Source organism: Manduca sexta, chromosome 27 (genome assembly GCF_014839805.1).
Source record: "Manduca sexta isolate Smith_Timp_Sample1 chromosome 27, JHU_Msex_v1.0, whole genome shotgun sequence".
Taxonomy (NCBI): domain Eukaryota; kingdom Metazoa; phylum Arthropoda; class Insecta; order Lepidoptera; family Sphingidae; genus Manduca; species Manduca sexta.
In genome coordinates, this window is record NC_051141.1 from 11,455,233 (window position 1) to 11,477,926 (window position 22,694).

Sequence of the window (22,694 nt, forward strand, 5' to 3'; positions counted from 1 at the left end):
TAATTTTTATGCCTAATAATGCAACAAAGAAAAATAAACATAAATTAAAATCTGTATTGTTTTACAAACTGACAATTGATTCGAGTGTAAAAAATTATCGATTACTTTGATTAGTATACGGACCGGCGGCTATGGATTAACGTCAAATCAAAAGCCCGCGCGCATCACAGACTCCGCCCCTCCCCGCCCACTAACCCAGCCCGCTACAAATTGCAGTGGGTCGCTGCTCGATTCCCAGCCTGTGCATCCACACCATATTAATATAATAATTTTTCTATCGCCAGATGAACTTAATCATGGGATAACCATATTACTATGTATTTAAATACGTCACTATCAAGTATTACAAAAGTTTCATAATTCATGGAGAATTTTTAGAAGGAAACAATAAGTAGGTCATGACTTATGGGGCGCAATAATGTTCCAAAAGTTCCGTACACGCAATTGGAGATAACGAATACATATTAGAGGATTACTAAAATGTCTCCCCGTGTATAGCAAGAGATGTTTTATCGGAAACACGAAATGAACGAGTTATTATGTTATAACAAATAGTTAGATGTTAGATATAGGTATGTGCTAAAGTAGTTCGGGGAAATTAAATTAGGTTATAGGCATAAGTTTGGTAACTGCTCGCAAAAAAGTATTAATTATTGTACATTCGGCGGATAACATAAACAGTGGTTGCCTTTAGTATAAGAAAGAATTATTCATGTTATTCAACTGTATTATTATTTAACCTTATGCTATAAAAAATCATTTTATAAGATCGTATGTATAAGATAGTTGATAAAAATACATGTATTACGCTAATTTTATTACAATGCAGTACATGCCCTAATAACAGCATAAAAATGTTATATTGATTACAGTGATAAATCGAGTCCGCGCCGTGGGAGAGGTCGCTGAGACGTAAACTAAAATAAACGTAATATAACCGAAATGCAACATGAATTACATTAATTAATCGTTTCAGATGTATAATGTTACTCTAAATAAATTCGTTATTGTACTTACCTTTATGCGTGTTCCCGTGCAATATTCTCTGTATTTCGCCAGCTTCCGAACCACTTTCAGACTCGAGTAAACAGATTGTCCAGTAGGTAAATGAACAATTGTTCCATTATTCGCCACTCGTAAAGTTTGTTTCGCACCAACACTTGTAGTCCTCACGGGCGGCCGCGGCGGGCCGCGCGTTTCACTAACTTTAACGTATTGCGGATACTCGTTTGTATTAACTAGCTTCCTAGACCTATTTGCCTCATTCACTACACTTCCACAAGCATTTGACGTACGATGTTCTTCAAAACTGACCCGTTTGTCATTTCGATCCAATGGGAATGTGTCCCGGTTGTACATTTTTCTTTCTTGTAGCAAGATCGGCGATGTTGTTCTGATGTTCAGTTTATCCAGTTGTCTATAAACTATTTCGGAATCAACTGGCGGCCGGTTCTTTATAAATGTGTCAGTGCGCCTTTCTGGAACGCCACGTGCAAACGGTACCGGAGAGTAAACAGGTTGATTCATATAGCTTCTTAAATCCTTGCCACGCGGTAAACTGCAACTTCTTGGCTCTATCACAACGGAATTAGGCGTACTACAATTGGAAATTGTATAACACACTTTTTGTTTGATAGGATTTCTCAAAGAGGATTGTCTCAGAAAATATTCATCTTCTTTCTGTTTCATCTCTTTTAATTTCTGCCAGTAAAATGCTTCTACCTTTTGTCTGGTCTTCTCTTTATCCATTTCTTCGTATTTCTGAGTTTCTTTAGGTAAAGTCGAAATCGGTGTAGATCTGTAACTATGTATGGGCCTTGGTGATGGAGTCGATTTGATACGATTAGTAGTTCTATTAAGAGTTTCTCTTTTCTTCAGCTTCAATCATGTTTTTTCTTACATGTTCGTACGGTGAAACTGTTTTCGGCATATTTGGAATCTTATGATTTACCGGCATGGGTGATGTTGGTGCCGAGTAATTGTATGGCTTCGCAACATTCACTTGATTAATAGTATTTTTGCCACCTGGTTTAACTTGATCTTTATTGTTGTCAAGGGACAGACTGCGAGCTCTAGTTGGCTGTATAGTTCGTACATCGGCTTCTTTCTTCGGTGATATGAGAAATTTAGTGCTGACTCTTTTAATTTCCGCGCCGACAGAAGCTGGATTTCCTTGTGCTTGAGACGCTCTATAAATTTCGATTTCATCTTGTGGTGATATCTTGTCCGTTAATTTTTCTAAAGAATGATAATATACATCCGGATATTTCGAGCTATTATAAATATGATTTATCGATGGGTGAACCATTTCATTATGCGGCTTTGGTGGCACCTGCGGTCGAGCTGCGTAATTGATGTAATCTTTTTCTATGTTTTGGGCCTCGAAAGTGTTTGCGATCGTATTTCTCATTTTCACACTCTCAGAAACCAGTGTGCTACTCGAGGAATGATTACTTGGTATGTTGATATTCAATGTATCATTATCGGTGTGCACGTTCGAAGTAGCTAAATTCTCATATATTCGTTCGCTATCGCCTTGACCATATTTATCGGATCTTATCGCGCGGGATTTTGATATTGATTATTTATTGATACATCATCGACACCCTTAAAGGTCGATTGGGTATCTTTATTGGTTTTCTCCTTAGATTTGTGTGAGAAAAACAAGGGAAATAGTTTCCGGAAACTACCATTTTTCTTTTTAATGTTATCAGACATATTTACCCGCAGTTACTATGTATCCTGCAAGAAAACGAAACAATGTATTAATGAAAAACGAAATTCAGAAGGATTTATAAGACTTTAAATAGTTACGGTTGTTCTACTAGCATCTTTTAACAATAGTTTCTAAATTTCTCGACAACCAAACAATGAATTGCTTTTATAACTTTAATATTAAAATTCTATAAGGTTACTTTTAAAGTAAACTATACACAGCTAGTTTACTTGAGGTTTATTGAATGTCACATCGGAGTCTGGTTACTGTGGATACCAAGGTCAAGGTATAATGTTCTTACGTAACGGTACGCATACCTATAGCTATCTACCTTCAAGTAATGTTTCTTCAATATATTAACCATTACTGAGATCGGGTAAGAAGTCTTCTGAACTCTGCGAAGATTACGGTTGCATGTACTTGCCCACCTCGCGACCTTCGATATTAGGGGTTTTAGTCGGTAGGACGTTTTATACCGGTGAGTCCGACAGAAATCCGTAAACGGATTTACCCGTGTTTAAAAAAAAGGAGTATTCTGAACTAAATAACATGATACTTGTTATGTAATTGTTGAAGACGGGGATTTAATTAAAATATGGTATTAAATAAATACTCTTGAAATAACTATAACAATATTGTTCGAATTAAAAAAATATATCACTAAGTCCTTTTTTATGAATACTATTATACAAAGTTGAAGAATTTGTTTGTTTGTTTGAACGCGCTAATCTCAGAAACACATATGTGAATTATTTGAAATATACATGTATTTTAAATACAAATACAAAATGCAAAATACCTATTTTTATTGTACATTTGAAATACTTTTTTCAAAATTTATTTACTATTTTATTGGACAGTTTATATAAATATTTTGTATTTGTAAGATACAAAATAGTTTTGTTACATTTTTCTTATTTTTCATTCTTAAATTTCAAAATTTGTTTATTTATGGCCGCACCGATCGTGATCCTTAATATTGTCACCGTTGTCACCAAGAACAATATTATGCCAACATTGCGCGTCAAAAAAAATTTAGGTCAATGACGATGACTACATTAGATCTGGAAACATTAAAATATTTAAAATATGAAGACAATGCTTTACAATCCTTGAAGGGATGTCCAAATGTAAAAAATACTCTTCTTTATATATAATACCTGCTTACCAAGTTCTTTACATGTTGAGCGACTATTTTCATTCGGTGGAATGATTATGAAGCCCCATAGACTTAACATGACAGATAAACTCTTCGAACAAACACTAGTATCAAAATCAGTCAAATAAGGACAAGGTATTTTATATGGAAAATCTATTTCGAAATGACGTATTTTGCATTTTATATTTAAATACTTTTATTCAAAACTATTTTGTATTTCTATTTTAAATACTAAAGTAACAACGCATTTGCGTTTTGTATTTAAATAAGTACTTTACTAAACTATGTTTTATATCTCTGCTCAACTGGAACTACTACTTCGGACTAAAAAATTCCTTTAGTGTTATGAAACCTATTTATCTGGGAAGAATATAGGCTACATATCATAATGCCATAGACTAATAGGAGCGGAGCAGAAATGAGAAATGTTGCAATACTTAATCTATATTTGTTTGAACACGCTAATCTCACAAACTACTGGTTGGAATTGAAATGTAAAATAATTGGAATGAGATGAGAAGCGTATGTGATTTTTTATTTAATATAAAATCAAAGCTTAGAAGTTTTGAAAACTATGATTACGACAATAATACACGAGTTAATCTTTTTTATTTATTGCTTTGAATGACCAGACGAGCCCACCGTTTATCTGATGGTAAGCGATACGAACGCCCATAAGCAGTAGTAACACCATCCAACACCTTGAATTACAAAGTATTGTTTGGTATTACATTGCGCTCGCCATCCTGAGATATGAGATGTTAAGTCTCGACATGTCTAGTAGTTACACTCGCTACAATGTCCTTCAAAACGAAATACAACCATGACCACACACTGCTGCTTGGCGGCAGAAATAGACATTGCGGTGGTACCTACCCAGGCGGATTCTCACATATGAGATACATACCACCACCATTAGATACTCTATAATATATTAAAAAAACTATTTTCAATAATGTTGCAGTTGCTCATCCGGACACACAGCAATATGTTTTCTTGTTTGAAAAAGAAGAAGGCGTCAGAAATAATAACGCAGGAACCTTTTAGAACTAATTTCGCACCCTACCTTTCCTCTCCACCTTGTTTTCTCGCGGAAACAATCTGAAAACCCTCACAAATCTATAATTCTAATTTAATAGACTTTATGAAACATCAATAATGACAATTCTCCTAACTGAACTTAGTTATATCTAGTACTGTATTATAAAAAGGTTCCGATTTATCAATCAATGTTTCACGGCTGGACCTAATACTCAGACGATAGCCTCTGTGGAGTTATGTTTGTTATGCCGATGTAGGATGTATAATTTTGAAATATTGTGTTAGGGACTGAGCACAATGGTCGCCCGATATTTCCATCTCCCCGGAAGGTAATGGTAAGAAACTGGTAGCCCCAACCAAAACCCAGTCGCTCCTAAGGTTAGGCAGCAAGGGTAATCACACGTCTCGCGAAAAAAAAAATCTAACTACGTACTGGGTACTACTGGTGCTATACTTAAAATAATTCGCAAATCTGCATAGTGTCGATACCTCACAGATGTAATAAAGTAACTACATTTTTACACAGCTTTAGTATTACTTTTACTATGAGTATCTGTATCTGGTTCAGTCGATAATGATAACGGCAAAGATAAATACTGATAATGAAGTAGCAATTTTAAAGGTGACACGCCTTAAACCATGTTGTAATGTGTGGACTGATATAGAGTTATAGTCATAACATACCCACTTACTCATGAGCAAGCATGTAGGCACACATGTACCCGCTACTCTGCTTAGTACCTACCTACCGAGACCGGACGAAGTCGGACGAGTGGCTAGTATTATATTATGTAAATTTATAAATAAGGCCAAATTATTGCCAGACAAAGCAAAACTGAAATACTCCTACGAAGTCTCACATCCAGAAAATTGTAAATCCCAGAAAATTACTATAAACCTATACATGATACTGTCCTAAACATTGGCTACAATTTACCCCAGGTGATAAAAGAAGAAACTGTCACTTCATAGTGCCAAACACGCCACTTCTGTACAAAGGTAAACAAAAACGTGATGTCGTTCCATAAAGTCGAACTAAATACATCACATGACATAAATTTTGCAAACGAAACAACGATCTACAGTGCAATATCTCCACGATATTATTTCTGAGAGATAAAAATGCATTGCATACATGCCGCGATGCAACAAACGTATATGTGGTGTATGTCGACTCGAGTACTGTAAAACATTTTCGCGTCCGGTGCCTATGTATTCGTCAGTAAATAAATTGGCTCGTGAACTATGCACTCATGAATGTTGCTGCGGACAATACATATATTGCAATCAATTCTTGTACATAAAGTATCTGAAATAACGATGGACGGTAAGCTTCAGTTTATTACAGATTTCTCATTAATACTTGTTTTTTCTACTTTATATAAAGATTATGCATCAAATAAATAATAACCTGACTAAACGTAAAAGTAGCACGTAATTGACAACTTTACCATTACAACTGGCATCTTTAATTCCTTCATGTATTTTATCCTACAAATAGCTTTTGCCTTATGATTGAAAAATAGGATAAGTGTAAGTTTTTACAGTAAATAAAATAAAATAATAATATAGGCTGTCTTCTCAGGATGTAGATCGGGACAAGTATAGACTCGCTAAGTCTGGGTGAGCTCAAAATATTGATAGTTCCATGTTTCTTTTTTTCTGTTTCTAAGAAATGTATGTGTGTAAATTTTCTATTTAATATTTCAGTACTAATAGTGAACGTATCCGCACTGGCGGAACCATAAAAAAGCTTCCGATTTTAACGAAGCCGACCCCACGAGATAAGGATCTTGTGAGCGCTAGAATGGAGAAAGACATTATAGGGTGGTTTGATAAACTTTTTGTGGCACGTTCGTTGCGGCCAACGTCATATTTAATAAGCATAATATACTCAAAGAAAAATTGCATTCTCTAATTGAGATAAAAGCGCGATCTGAAAACGATAACCGAGACGCCAATTTTAATTAAGAAGTAATCTAGCTTCAGCATCGTATCAAAAATGTAAGGATAGAGCATAAAAATATATTAGAATTTAATAGGTACGTACCTAATATCTTGCTTACATACTATTATTATTGTTTTGTCACGTACTTACTTCTTCAAGTATAGTACTTAGGTATAATTATGGGATTAGTATTTTGGCATTTTTATTAGGCATCGACTCCAAAATTGGTAAAGTTCTTATATAGGTAATGTTAAATCATTTTTTTGATTTTTAGTGGTTTTTGAAAGAGATAATATAATGATTGTTAAAAAGTTTTAGTTTTTTACTGTTTTGTGTTAGTAAAAATTTATATACATCATAGTTGACATCATTTTAAGATTTTTCTGATGTATCTCCGAAGTCAATGGTCAAACAATGTAATGTTGACCACAAAGGAAGTACCAGCTTTCAAATAAAAAAGAATCATCGAAATCGGTTCACCCAGGCAAAAGTTCTGAGATAAAATATACGTTGAGGACATCATAGTTGGCAACATCATTTTAAGAGTTTTCCGATGTATCGCCGATGTTAAGGGTCCAACAACAATGAAATTTATATGAAAGCACACGGAAAACACCAGCTTTCAAATAGAAAAAGAATCATCGAAATCGGTTCACCCAATCAAGAGTTCTGAGGTATCAAACAAACAAAAAAAACATACAGTCGAATTGAAATCTCCTCCTTTTTGGAAATCGGTAAAAAAAACTGACAGTGGCACAGCGAGTTCTCTCCGATTAGGAGAGAACTAAGCGTGCATGCGTATTTCTCTACATGATGGAATCAAAAATTATCAGATCCGTAAAAGAACGAAAGTCACCGACATAGCTCATCGAATTAGTAAGCTGAAGTGGCAGTGGGCACTGGGCAGGGGACAAATTTTGAAGCAAAAAAAAACTAATCATTTGTTTATCATAAATTGATTTTTCATATTTTGCGGTTTTACATACACATTTAAGAATTTTTGTTTATAATCCGGTCTCTAGTACCTGCTTAGGTATAAGGTATGACGTGATATTTTTTCCATTCTGTAATGATATTCACATAAGTTTCAATTACTATTAATTAGGTAGGCACCAATTTATAGAATAAAGATTTGTTTAATTAAAGAGTATTACGTACCGCTCTATTAAAATGACTATGTAGGTAAGTAATTCTAACGAACTTTTCGCTATGGCGTCGAAATTATTCCAACTTAAGTACATTTTTTTTATTAAAGTTTCGTATCATTGTAAGAAAAAAAGTCAGATAGTAGATAAATATCATACTTAATTATTATGGGAATCGGAAATACGTCTAATGACAAACAGACACGCCCGCGCAGAACACAACATGGTAAACTAACATTGTTCTAATAAAGTACATAAGTACCTATTTATCTAATGAGTGCAAACGAAGATAACTACTTATTCTTCAGATTATTCTGCCGTAGCATGTTAACATTAGATAATTATATTTACTTTAATAGCTTTTAGTAGTTTGTTGGTTTTGATTTGTTACTTTATTGGGATCATAATATACTTACTGTAAGTAAACATATATTAATACTTTTCACGCATAGCTATTAAGTATCTTTATCGATAGTTCGTTACAAAATTCATTAAAATGACTTACATGATTTACTGCACTCAAACAAACGATTGTTACAATAGTACAGAACCATGAGTCACAACCATAAATAACATCTTGAATTTACCGCATTCATGTCATCCGGTGACAGCTTATTAACAACTTAAAAACAACTTATTAGTATTTCAATCTTTGTAATTAATATAGCGTGAAACACTCACTGAAGTCTGCTTTTAATAAATTTCGATGTTACTAACCCAAACTCAGCGTACACGAGTAATACACAAGTTGAACTACTAAACAACATTACTAACTTATTACAACTTTCAAAACTCCATTAATTTACTTGGTTGTCATCCTTTAGATTGTCAAGCACACTTAAAACTCGTACAGATATATCATGTAAAACTTATTATGGTAAGGAAATTGACCTATAAATTATGTGAAATACAGATATTTTATAAAATAACCTTTTACGTACTTAATCTGCATGATAGGAACTTCTAACATACATCTTTTTTTTGTTATATCGAAGGCCATAATGTCTATAATATTTATAGAGAGCCTAAGAGGAAACACAATAGAGTCGATTTTACTCTGTTTTCAAAGTTTATAAGTACATTAATACATTCCGTTTCACGTAACACCTATCCATGTGTATTTTTATCTTCCGTTATGTTTTGTGTTTTATTTACTACAAATATTATGTAGATCTTTTTATTATTTTGTCATAAAAATAAGTACTGTAAAAATATTAATATTTTATTATGTAAATCTTATACAGTTTTTGTTTATAGTACCATCTAGTGTTGTAAAGTATATACTATCTCAAATTAGGCAGTATTTAACATGGGGACTACAATCCAAAAAGTAAGCACAGAATCATAGATGTCACTATATTGTAATGCTACTCGATTTGCGGTCGCCAGGGCTTTTTGTTACTACTTACTACTGACAGAATCCAGGGGGCGCTATGTAATGTTCAGTGTTACAACAATAAAATAGAACCCTGTATTTTTGTGGATTTTACAAATCAAGAGATAAAAAATTAAAACAGATAGCTAATATTTAAATAGTTTACAAATAGAAAATCGTAGTTATATGTGTAGCGTATATGAAGATCTATTAAAATCATAGCCAGCGCTAAATCTACAGAGGGGCAAGCCGGGGCACATGCCCCGGCCGGCAAAGTCAGAGAGCGGCAAATTCAAACTTAGCAAACGAATACCCAACTCATCATTAACGCAACTTTGCCTACTGAGACGTCCAGTACATTAAACACATAAATGATTTTCCGCGGAGCCCCAATCGATGATGATGACAAAGGTAAAATATAGAAAAATAAAGATGCGAGCGGCATTTACCAGATATTCCACGCCTCGAAAAAATTCAAGATCCGGAGCTGATTATAGCAAATGTTATGACTAGTTTTTTAATGCAAGTCCTGTTTAAAAATGATTCAGACACTATTACGACGTCATATTGTGCAACTCGGCACACTGCACTCCGTTAATAAATGTTTCCATATTTCATTATAGTAAAACTAAAAAATATAATCTCTCTATCGATCTAATAGCGGACTTGTCGCCAGTATGTTCACCACTTCATAGAGACTTTGACAATTTTTTTAAATGTGTTTATGTACTACATAAGAGAGTAAGGACTATTCACTTATAGCGTCTATAATATTTTTATTGTTGAAATATGCTCAACTTAGTAAAAATCATTGATTTTGTTTTTTCATTTATAATTTCGCTGTATTTAAGAACAAAACAAACGTTTAGATTTATATCTGTTACTTTCCCACTAAATTGAATGGGCCAGCATATAAATATTGTTCGGTGCCTTTATTTAAAAACTCGAACTAAACCTGTTCATTCATGTGCCAAAATCAAAAGATTTAAGAAGAAAGCGATTAACTTTAGGACGACGAAATCCAAAATACACATCGGATAAATCGGCGATTTATTTTTGTGTAGATCTTTTCAATGTAAGTTTTATACTGTATTAAAAATGTTGTGGTCATCAAAAAATCAATATTTTAATATAAGTGTGAAAATGAAAATGTGTATTGAGGCTGTTTTTTTTTGTAACCACGTTTTTTTTAAGCTATAAGTGCATGCCATCTGTCGTTCTATGTTTCATGCAGTCGTTACTATAAACTTTTTGGACGATGCAATGTTTATGAGCGATGAAGTCACTGGCATTGGCGGCCGGCATCGCTACGTTTCAGTCCCCGAGCGTTACAGATAAAAAAAATCTTAATTGTAATGACGAAAATAAAATATTTACAATACATTTAAAACAAAAATATGGATTTGATAAATATTTTTGCCCACTATTCTTTCTTCTGGAGCAGTTTTATATTTTTTGGTTACACCAGTCAAACACCCTATTGTATTACCAAATTTTTCGCGGTGAAATAATTTAGTTTTGTATAGTCTTTGTTTATGAAAAAGCATTTAGAAAAATTTAGGATAAAACCAAATCTAAGGTTTTAAATATATTTGTTCTTTGAAATTAAACAAATCTTCGGATTCTATCGCGGTTTTAGTATTTTATTTTCACCCGACGTTTCGAAGACTTTGCAGCCTTCATGGTCACAGGGGGGACTGAGGTGTTGTTTATCCGTAAAGTCAAAGTTACAATATCTACCTACACTTTACAATTATACAACTTTATTTATATAACTAATACTTACCATAAAAATTGCTCAGTTATGAAGGTTTATTTACGATGTTTTCCTTCACCGTTTAAGCAAGCGATAATTCACAAAGTCAGAGATGTGGGCTCTTGGGATTCGAACCTGAGGACACTCGTCTTGGCAGACTGTTCCAAATCCAAATAGGCTATCACCGCTGCATATCAATGTCGATATATATATTTTATTCCAATTCCAATTTGTTGTGATTAGCTCTTGGATTGGCTGTAAGACTATATCTTTTTTATACAGTCGAATCCGTTTATAATGACATCGAAAGGAATTGACAAACACGTCATAATAAGCGGACGTCATACAAAACGTTATGTGAAAAAAAAAAAAAAATTATGTAAATAGTATGCATGTATTTAAGTAATTTAATAGAGAAACATAGTAACTTATAAAATAAAAATTGCACGTAATAAGTACACACCCATGTATGTATGTATGTACATAAAAGTTGTATTTTTTTATGTAAGTAATCTGTAATTTTTGTCTGCTTTTGTTTTTTTATTTTATTGTAAAAGCAGTCTCTAATACTATTGTGTATAGAAGACATCGCTATGTCAATTACTCACTGAGATTCAAAATAAAAACGAGCCACGTGCCGAACGTCGTCGGGAATCAAGGAACATTACCGAAGGCGTAAAGAATCATGTCGGTCATTATAACCGGACATAATTTATTAAAAAGGGGTCACAATAAGCGACATGTCACTGTAAGGGAAGTCATTATATTCGACTTTTTTATAAAGAATCTTATATGAAAACCAAACTTCGTAGTGTAATTACGTCATAATAAGAGGTTGGTCAATATAGGCAGAGTCATAATAAACGGATTATACTGTACTTAACTATTATACAACTTACAACAACGCTGAGGGTTACAGAATTATGTACTGAACACCTGGTATCAGTTTTCGGTAGGTTGTATTTTATACTCTTTATACACTATACATAGTTTACGGAAGTAATAAATTATCTTAAAAAAGCTGCCAACTACACTCTGTTGTGATTATTTACATTATCTATACTAAGATCAACAACTGAGAATACATTAATTCTTGTTGGTTTATATTGAAATCATAAAAGGCTCATTACATTCATACCATCAATTTAAACTTTAAATCAAAATATTTTTTATACCCAAATGTATACTTGAAAACCTTTTTTGAGGTGCTTCTAAGAAAATATGTCGATTTTACGGGGTTTTTATTTTCTAAGAGTTGATAACCCTGGATGTAAGTTATCAGGCTTTATCTGAAAGACTGGTATCCATGGACAGAAATAAAAAAAAAAGTTATCAGGTGTGTCACAGACCCGTTTAACTCGGCGTAAAAAAGTAACACAATAGCGATGAGCAGCTATCTCACTTTTCACGATTTTTCCATACATTTAATGAATCGTTCCTTAAATGTCTCTTTCTACACAACGTCCTTTATTAGTGTGTGTATTATAGTATAAGCTGTCATTCGATCGCAAATAAGCGTCTCTAATCTCGGATTCTGAAACGACGCGTAGCGCCATTTTTATTGTGGTTAACCTTTAACCGCTGCTTTGAAATTGAATTTTCCGTCGCAATTCGCTATTTTGATTTGAAGGCGGTTTTCATTTATTTATTATCTAATTATAGTGCTTTATTGTGTGTGAATGTTTTTGTAAACAGTATATTATAAAAGCAATCATTTAGTGTTTACCAGTTTAAACGTGTAATTGTTTTTTTCGTATAGTTTGATTTATTTGATAATATAATGGTTTATAAGTGCTCTGTTCCCGGGTGCAGTACTCGAGGCCGAGGTATTAAATATTATAGTGTGCCGTTCACAAATAAAAAAAGGTGGGAAGAGTGGTTAAGTTTATGTCCATTCCTACAAAATTATCCTCCTACTCAACGCGAAAACATTCGTTTTGTCATAAACATTTTATTCCCGAACATATAAAACAGAATCTAAGATTAACACCTAATGCGATTCCTTTAGTAAACTTAGGAAATACAGATAAATATAAAGTTACAAACCGAGATTTGATATTAGAAATTGAACCCACTAGTAGCATTACTGAACCCTTTATTTTTAAAGTAGTTAACCCTTCTGAACTTAATCGACCCACTATAGAGCAAAATTGTTCTATCATACAAGAACATCAAAGTTCTGAGCTGTCTAGCACGGTATCAATTCATGCTTCATTGAATGAAGCAAATAGTAGTACTCCAACTCAATTTACTCCCAATATACCTCACAATACGCAATACCCAATATGTATAACCCCTTCCACATCAACCACCATTGCTGTGTGTAATGAGCACAAATTAAAAGTCACAGCCTAGTTAAACGTAGATTAACTAATCGTATTAGATTAAATCCCAATGAATGTACCCCTCGTAAACGAATTTTACGCTCTTCAATTCACATTTTAAAGAATAAATTACGTCTCTTGCAATCAAGGTATAAAAAGTTAAAGACTAGATTTGACCTTCATGCACCAAAACAAAGGTGTTCTTGAAAAAATATAACATTTTGAGTACATATGGGAAATTATTAGTAGATTCACAATTACGTTTGACTGGTAATTCATTAAAAGGTCGCCGTTACACAGACTCAGAAAAAGTTTTTGCTTTATCATTATATAAGTTAAGCCCTAAGTGCTATAGATTTTACGAAAACATTTAGCATTACCATGTAAATCCCGAATTAATTCTCTACTCAGCAATATTCCTTTGAGGCCTGGTATTAATGACTTTATATTTCAACATTTGGCAGATGCTGCCTTGGATAAACCCGCAATAGACAGGCAATGCACATTAATGTTTGATGAAATGTCCATTAAAAAACACTTAAATTTTAATTTCTTTACTGGGGTCATTGAAGGTTTTGAAGATATAGGTTCTGGCAAACGCACAAACAATGTGGCTGATAAAGCTTTAGTTTTTATGTTACGGGGTTTGTTTTCTCCTTGGAAAATTCCAATTGCATTTTATTTTGCTCGAGATGGGGTTAAAACATTTGTTTTAAAAAATATTATTAAAGAAATAGTATTAGCAGTTTTAAATCTGGATTCATAGTAAGAGCTACAATCAGTGACCAAGGTTCTGCCAATGTTGCTGCTATTAAGTCATTAATATCAGATTCTAATGCTGAACTCCTACGTAGTAACAAATATACCAATGACATCTGTTATAAAATCGGCCCAAACCAACTGTACCATATCTATGATGTACCTCATTTATTGAAATGTTTTCGCAATAATTTTCAGAAAAAAAACCTACTCATTGGCAACCAAAGGGCAAAGTGGGAGTATATTGAGAGACTTTATAAAGTGGATGGTTTTGGTGGCAGAGCAAGAAGCACCAAACTTACTGAGAAGCACATAAATCCAACTTCATATGACAAAATGAAGGTAAATAAATATACATTGTTCTATCACAGTTCTGTTTACAAGTCTTGACTGATTGATAAAAGATTGAAATCCTCCCCTTATTTAAGCATGATTATTGTACTTTGATAATTGCTCCTAATATACTTTTCAATATTGACATTATTAAAAATTACCCTTATACAAACTCTAATTGGCCTAACTGGCATCATATTTATTGTGCTGCTTCAAATAATAATGCATCAACTGTAGGCATAGGAGTTTGTCACCTACAAATTAATATTATAAAAAAACCTCCTGGACTGGATTTATTTTGTCGACAGCTGCCATAACAGTTGATAACAGGTCAAATAATGCCATATGAATAGAACTGTGCTTATGAAAACCTTTTAGATCAGCACAGAATAATTTATGTTTTTCGAAATATGAGTAATGAGCACAGTTAGTCTGTAAATTACTTTCCCAATAACTTTTGAAAATTACGAATTTTTGCTATAACCATAAAAAACATTATAGACCTATAATTCTTCATATTACTTTTTGGAATATAATATATTCATTATCCATAAATGTTATGTTGCTTTCAATAATATTAACAAAAATTCTTCATATTACTTTTGTATAATAATATATTCATTATTCATAAATGTTATGTTGTTTTCAATAATATTAACAAAATAATAAATAAATTCATCTATGCATTGTCTGTGAGATTTGTATATGTGATTATTTTTTATGTTCGTTATTGACTCTTGATACTTGTAGTATGAATTTGTTAATTATTTGCCATGCAGCTTTAAACTTATTTTTGGAGTTATTTATGAAATTATTATTTTGGGCTTTTGAGTTATCTTTATGATTTTTCTATAAAGTGTAGAGTATTTTTAAACAATCAGTCTATTTTTTCAATTCGGTTTAAATCTATATTCCCATAATGTCATGTCGTGTGCCAAATATGATACATCTACCTTATATCACCGCCTTATTTTACTTGAAATCCATCCTTGTTCTTTTAACCATGACATAATAAATAAAACTTTATGTATATTCATCATACAGAATCATGTAAAAAAATATATATTATTTATAGATTTAAAGAACACTTATAATGAGATGCATGCATTTATCACTTAAAGCAACAATATTAGTTAGTCTTTGTTACTCTTCGCGATAATATGTAACTTAAGGTTATAGCTTAAGGTCCATTTTTCATACATTTTGTTTAATACGACGAAATTTTAAAGGCCGAAATATCCATGCATATTAATTATTTTTACGTTTTTCTTTCAACTGCGAGAACTAATCACTAACTAGACGTGAATTTAAATTCTTTACTTGTCAATACTTGTTTAGTTACCCAGATTAAAGGTGAAACAAAATGTATGAAAAATGGACCTTAAGCTATAACCTTAAGTAAATTATTAAAAGTATCACTGTCTTTCACATTGTTCGACAATTTATTAGACAGCTGTGCACCAGGGTCGTAGCTTAGCGGGGGGTGAGTGGTGGTGGGCTACCTTAAAATACTAATGCAATACCTTAATAATCAACTATAACAAACTAAACATTTTCCATTTCTTATAACGAAGCCTAACAAACTAGATGCTTTTTTTAATTATATATTCCATATGTGGAATCCTCTAATGAATGAGTCCTCTAAATTGCTCAGTAACAATTTGACATCGTCGGGAGAATTAATGGACTTCAGGATCTTTAGGTCATCAGCAAACATGAAAGGTGTGGAATGATGCAAGCAATTGATAATGTCATTTATGAACATATTAAAAATAACAGTCCCAAATGGGAGCCCTGTGGGCACCCCAGAAGCAATATGATGGAAATTGGAACTAAAACCATTAAGAACCACATGGTAAGTGCGACCAGTAAGATAAGATTGAAACCATTCATACATGTGCCAAGAGTACCCATACCCGGATAACTTCTGCAGCAAGAGTTCGTGAAAAACGTTGTCAAAAGCCTTACTGAAATTTGTATATATTACATCAGTTTGCATGTTATTGTCTAAGACTTCTGAAAGCAACTCAGTAAAAGAGACCAAATTAGTGCTTGTTGAGCGAAATTTAACAAAACCATGTTGGTGTTCAGTTAAAAATGGTTTGAAGTAAGCTTCCAGATATGGAAATACTACAAATTCAATCAATTTCGCCATAGTAAAAAATAGAAATCGGTCGATAGTTGGACATTAATGTGTTATTGCCCGACTTGTGTATCGGCACCACTCTAGCTACCTTCCATTTCTTTGGAAAAATTCCGGTTTTCAGTGATTTTTTATAGATTTTACAAAGTGGACTAGTCAGATTTCTTGTTCATGCAACAATAAAATTTGGTGGAATATTGTCTGGGCCAGAACCTTTGCTTATATCAAGAGTCTTAAGTTTACGTGAAACTTCATTAAGTGTGATGTGCAACGACGTAAAACTACGAGTCCAAGTCCGAGGAGTAACTCGCACAGCTATCCATGAAATGATAAGAAAAATTCGGGTTAGCATCGACATTCGACTCCATTAGTATCTTTCTCGTACACTGATGCAAAGTGCGAAGCAAACATATTACATATTTCAACTTCTTTGGAACTAACTTGATTACCATCGGACATCGAAGCTGGGAGAAAGCAAGATCCTCTTCTTTTGGCCTTGATGAATGACCAAAAATGATTATAAAAATTTTAAATATTATCTTCTATACTTTCAAGATAATGTATTATAACATTTATTTAATAAGGATCTGCAACTCTCTCTGAGTAATTTAAATTCTATTCCATTTAACGGGTTCTTAAAAAATTTATAGCATTGCCGAAACTTATTTTTTCTCAACATACATATGAGGTTGCGATTAAACCCAACCGGATACTTATTACTTCTTAGTTTAAATTTAGGTACATAAAGTTGGATAGTCTCATGTAAAATACCGTAGAATTTAGTGAGCATATCATTGACGCCGTTGTGACCAAGTACCTTTTCCCAATCTACATTATCGAGATGTTTCCCAATAGCATCGTAATCGCCTTTCGTATTCTCGCATCGTATCTATGGGCGCAAATTTATATTTAGTGATTATATTATTATGAAAAAGTCTAGAATATTAAAGAATGATATTTAAATAAGTATTTACAACCGCAATTCTGTTATTTATTAAGTTTCAGAATAAATTAGAAACTGTATTGACTATTTGAGTGTTTGGAAAATAATGGATATTTATTTATATCATTATTTAATTGTTTATGTAATCTAAACGTCTAAAGTAAATTCAATTAGAATTGTTAATATTATCCTGATTTCTATATCATTGTTTTAATCTATAAGTAAAAATATTCACACCTTGTTAATAGCGGCATCTGTTAGAAAATAATGTAAAATAATAGTTTGCTTACTTAAAAGTTATTTATGTAAAGTAATATTATATCTAATTATGTAAAATTCATTATAATATTAATTTTGAATATTCAGCTATAACCTACGATTTATTGTACAGTAATTTTAATTATTTTTCTAAAAAGGAAGTTGCAGTTAAATTCACTATGACTCAATTGGATTATATAAAGCCTGGTCATTTTAAATTCACTTCACTTGTGTTCCAAGATCAAGAGAGAATAAACCAACCAATATTAAGTTTGTGTTTTCATTATAATGGACTCCGAACACGTGGATACTGGCTTATCTCCGACATATCCATAATCAGATTTCTTTATTTAATTTCGTTACCATATCAATCAATGAATCAATTCATTTATTTTGCAAATATGGGTACCTTAAGTATTAGGTGGTGTATTTTATAACATAGCGTCTTACCATATTTAGGCGAATGACGTGCAAAAATTACAATATAAAGTTAAGCTAAAATAACAATTTAATATTAATATAGTATATTAATATAGTATAGCATTAGGTAGGTATGATAATATAATATAATCTATCACAGTTGTTACAAATTGTTACACAAAATTATTCCTGTAAATATTCTCTTATATAATAATATGTCTTATCAATTAAAAGGTTTTAATTTACGTTTAAATATATCTATGTTTTCTATGTTTACAATACAACTTGTAATTTATTATATTATATTCTTGGACCCATGCAGATACCGCTCTTATCTAATAGAGCTGTATTGTTAGGTGGCATTTTTATTTCGTTTGCTATAATATTTAGTGTACATAATATATGTAGGTTTCTTTTTACAAATATTGAAATTTCGTATATAAATAAACTAGTTAATGTAAGAATTTTTCCTTAAGTTCCTTCCAGTTTTAAGTTGCAGTACACCTGGAGCCCTAAAAATCGTATGGCTTCTGCCTGTAAGTGATAATTTATAGAAAGCAATTTAGTTGCTGACCTATTCTTGAAAAAAAATAAGATAATGATTTCTTATATTTACGCGAATATTAGATTAAACTATTTTCGATTCTAGCGGTGTTGTATTTTATTTTCTCCCGACGTTTCGAAGATTGCAGCCTTCATGGTCACGGGGATCATGACCATGAAGGCTGCAAAAACGTCGGGAGAAAATAAAATACGAACACCGCGATAGAATCCGAAAATTAGTTTAATTTCAAAAATAAGATGTTTTACTTTAAATTAATTTATAAATGGTTTTCTGTAAGCCAATTCACAATGTCCTCTAATGCCTTATTTACTCTAGCCTCTAGTAATAACTGAGTTTTCTCAGAGAATAGTACCGTACTATCATCAGGAAATAAAATTGGTGATCATCATTACTGATCCTTTTCCTTTCATGTTTCCAATAAATCGTATTCTGTGATTAAATTAACCACTTTCCCCAACTTGAAATTGGCATAATGTACAACAATTGTCATAAAAAAACCTTAATATAATATGTTAAATTGCCGTATTCTTGTGAAAGTATTGGCCAGAATATCAATTTCTTTGGGCCATTTAATTAAATATCTTTAAGCTCATAACAGATTAAATAATCATACCATGATTAAAATCGTTCATTTATTAATTTACTAATATATTATTTATATTATTAACATTTCAGGTCAAATTTGCAGCCCAAGTTTTTAGCCGGCAAGTGGCTACATCACTAGAAATCCAGATGAAGTCTCTGCTATCTCCAGGATCATGATTACATAAGTTTAAATGAAGACATTGGAAATGGTTTGTTCACAGCAGAAATTCTTCTTTTATAAATAATTTGTTTGATAGTTTAAATGGTTTTGGTCATTATGGGAATAAGTTAAAACATGCTCTTTCATATAATTCGGAGCACATTGCATTCTGGAATGATGCTGTGAAAAAGCTAGCTTCAATGCGCTTTGACGCTTCCAATGAAAGGGAAAGGAAGCCTTTATCACTGAAGCATTTTGAACATAATATAAAAACAATAAAACATTTCGTGCTCAGATCTGCTGACAATTTATGGTGTTAAATTTTTAAGTCTTAGACGTCTTAATCAAGATCCGATAGAAAACTTTTTTGGTCAAATAAGGGCACATGGTAATTTTAGTACAAATCCTAATTGTACTCATTTTGTATCGGCTTTTAAAACCTTGTTGATTAACAACATTACTACCGGTAAATCTTTATACACTAATTGTTCTGATGATGATGACAAAATGTTGGGAACATTAAAACATTTAGTCAGCCACCAAAAATATGGTTCATACACATACTTCAACGCTGATAGTCTTACCAATGTGATGTAAACAAAAGCACTATTATCTCAGAGAGAGTCAGTTCCTAAGGTTATGTTATCCTTCTAATAATTTTAGTCAAATGGTCTGGCAGAGTATTTACATTATTGACAAGATGATGCCATTTCTTTGCAGTGTTTATATTTATTCTGACTTAATAAGTAATTTAATAAAATATATTGACACTACTTGGCACAACTGTAATATTCACAAAACGGCTGTTATTAAAGCTTTTGGTCCTACATAGTTAGAATGCAAGTTAAGCAGTGGTGTATTAATTTTAATAATAGAATGAATAATATTGATTCAAGGCCTAAAGATATAGAAATGGAAACTCTAATCCGTGAGAAAGTCACAAAAGGATTGAGTTATAGATCACAAAGAAGGCGTAGTTCCTAATCTCACTTAATTAAAGTTCTTCATAGTATTTTGTCCACAATTATTACGATTTTTGCAAATGAAATTGATGTTTTTAAAGTGTATTACCCACATTTTTGTGGTTTTAAATTAGCTATTATGCTTTCTGTTTATTGTATAAAATCATAGTAGTTTTAAAATAATCTTCATTATGGTGACTGTTAAGCAAATAGTTGTTAAAATCTTATATACATAATTATGCTTGTACAACCTAAAATGAGCCTACCAGATAATTGTCAAGTAAATAAATTACATTTCTACAAAAAGTATTATGTGTATGTTTCCCAAATTGTTCATATTTTTATTGATTTACATTGTGCAGAATTAGTAATTTTACCTTTAATTTAATATTATATTTTCATTATAATGTATTCAACATTTTCTGTATTTTGTAGCATTTTTAGTAGCAAATGTGCCATTATATGATATTGCAAAATGTTAAATTATGCATGGAATGCTTTTCGTGAGATAATCATATTCAAATAAATTCTTAGTTTTGTGTTGTTAGATTAGTTATTATACCTAATGCATAGTGTATAATAGTGAATAGCTTAAGTATGGCTCTTTATATTGTGTAAAATTATAGTGCTAGTCTTCACAATTATCTTAATTTTGCTAACTGTTAAGCAAGCCGTTGTTAAAATCTCATATGCATAATTATGCTTGAACACGGTAAAATAAAAATGTTTATGTTTCCAAAATAGTTCATATTTCTATTCATTTACTATGTACAAAAATATTAATTTTACCTTTTTATTTAAAATCATGTTTTCAATATAAAATATCTAACATTTTTGTCCTTTGTAGTAATTTTTCTTTCAAATGTGCCACTAGTCAGTCATTGTATTGTCATTATTTTTAATTTTATGTAAATTGTTACTGTTAAATTTATATGCAATCCAATTTTGTTTCTTGTAAGTTATTGTTGATTTATATGACAAAATATTAATAAGTGGAAGACAACCAAAAATCATGTTGTTGCATTTGCCTTTATAATATTGAATTGTAATGATGAAAATTAAAATTATGTTGGTAAATGTAAGCGGCTGAACGGTGTGCACTATTTATGTATTTGCTTTATGCCAGTCCATGTTTTTAATCCGTGCACCACCTTATATAAGCTATGTGACTACTTTGTATACAACATCTATAAAAAATATTTGGTAATTGATGACAAAAAATAAGCCGGAGTTTCTTTCTGCCTTTCTTCTTCGGGTAGTCATCTCTTAGGTAGCTAGTGAAAGGCTGGTGGATTAGCTAGGTAGGGGCCTATATTGTATTCTTCGACGGCGAAGATCGTGATGCATTCCTTTTATTTTATTAAGATTATATCATATACCTTTTGTCCTGTCGGCCCGAGCTGACTTCTTTCGTTTTTTTATCCTTTATATATCAATTATTTTTTAAATTTTAGCGTCTGTAGTGACTCAGTGGTTTGTTCATTAATTTATTTGATTTGTTTTAAACGTATCATAAGTACAGCAATAACTTTGTTTACCTATATTTTATTTTATTGAACAGAAAATGCAATTATACGGGCTGCAATTTTAAGTAAAAATTATTTTCGCTGGCTATCGGTAGATTCTGAAATTATGGTAAATTGGGCGTGAAAAGTAATGAAAACATTACTAATAAATCTTTATATTTAGATAAGAAAAGTTGTTTTATTTTATTTGTCAATATTTTAAATGGGTAAACACGTGACACTACATTTACGCCGTGTACTCACTGTAGCAAATCGATAACCGATTTTTGTATTAGTGTGAAACCAGCCTAAGCACATCCTTAATTATTTAAAAATCGGTATATTCGGAAAAATATCGATTTTCAATACGGCTACGTCTCTAGTACTACGGCCATATTTATTTTCAACATAACCTGTGTGTAAGTGAGAATAATAAGGGTCATAGGTTTTCACCCGGGAAAGAAAGAGAGTTCCAGCTATTCATGAATTAATTGTATAACATAATATAGACATGAAACGCATGCTAGTGTGGGTTTCCTTATCGTGTTAAAATCAATGTATGAAGTTAACCGTCTCTCTAGTTTATTGGTCTCTGGG

At 32.0% G+C, this 22,694-nt stretch overlaps 2 protein-coding genes across 2 annotated transcripts in view; one reads left to right on the forward strand and one right to left on the reverse strand.

The window, feature by feature from the left end:
* The window catches only part of LOC115447261 (coiled-coil domain-containing protein AGAP005037), a 247,084-nt gene extending 238,151 nt beyond the window's left edge, over nt 1-8,933 (reverse strand). Inside the window, 2 exon segments of the mRNA XM_037443911.1 lie at nt 2,586-2,742; nt 8,691-8,933. Of these exon segments, the coding sequence (XP_037299808.1) occupies nt 2,586-2,718 (133 nt within the window). The 5' untranslated portion in view covers nt 2,719-2,742; nt 8,691-8,933.
* A 3,744-nt stretch (nt 8,934-12,677) lies between these two features.
* Nucleotides 12,678-19,950, forward strand: LOC119190891. Its single transcript, XM_037444157.1, has 4 exons — nt 12,678-14,229; nt 16,336-16,411; nt 19,561-19,589; nt 19,668-19,950. The coding sequence occupies exons 1-4, from the start codon at nt 13,973-13,975 to the stop codon at nt 19,948-19,950; spliced, it is 645 nt and encodes a 214-aa protein (XP_037300054.1). The 5' UTR covers nt 12,678-13,972.
* Nucleotides 19,951-22,694: the final 2,744 nt, after the last annotated feature.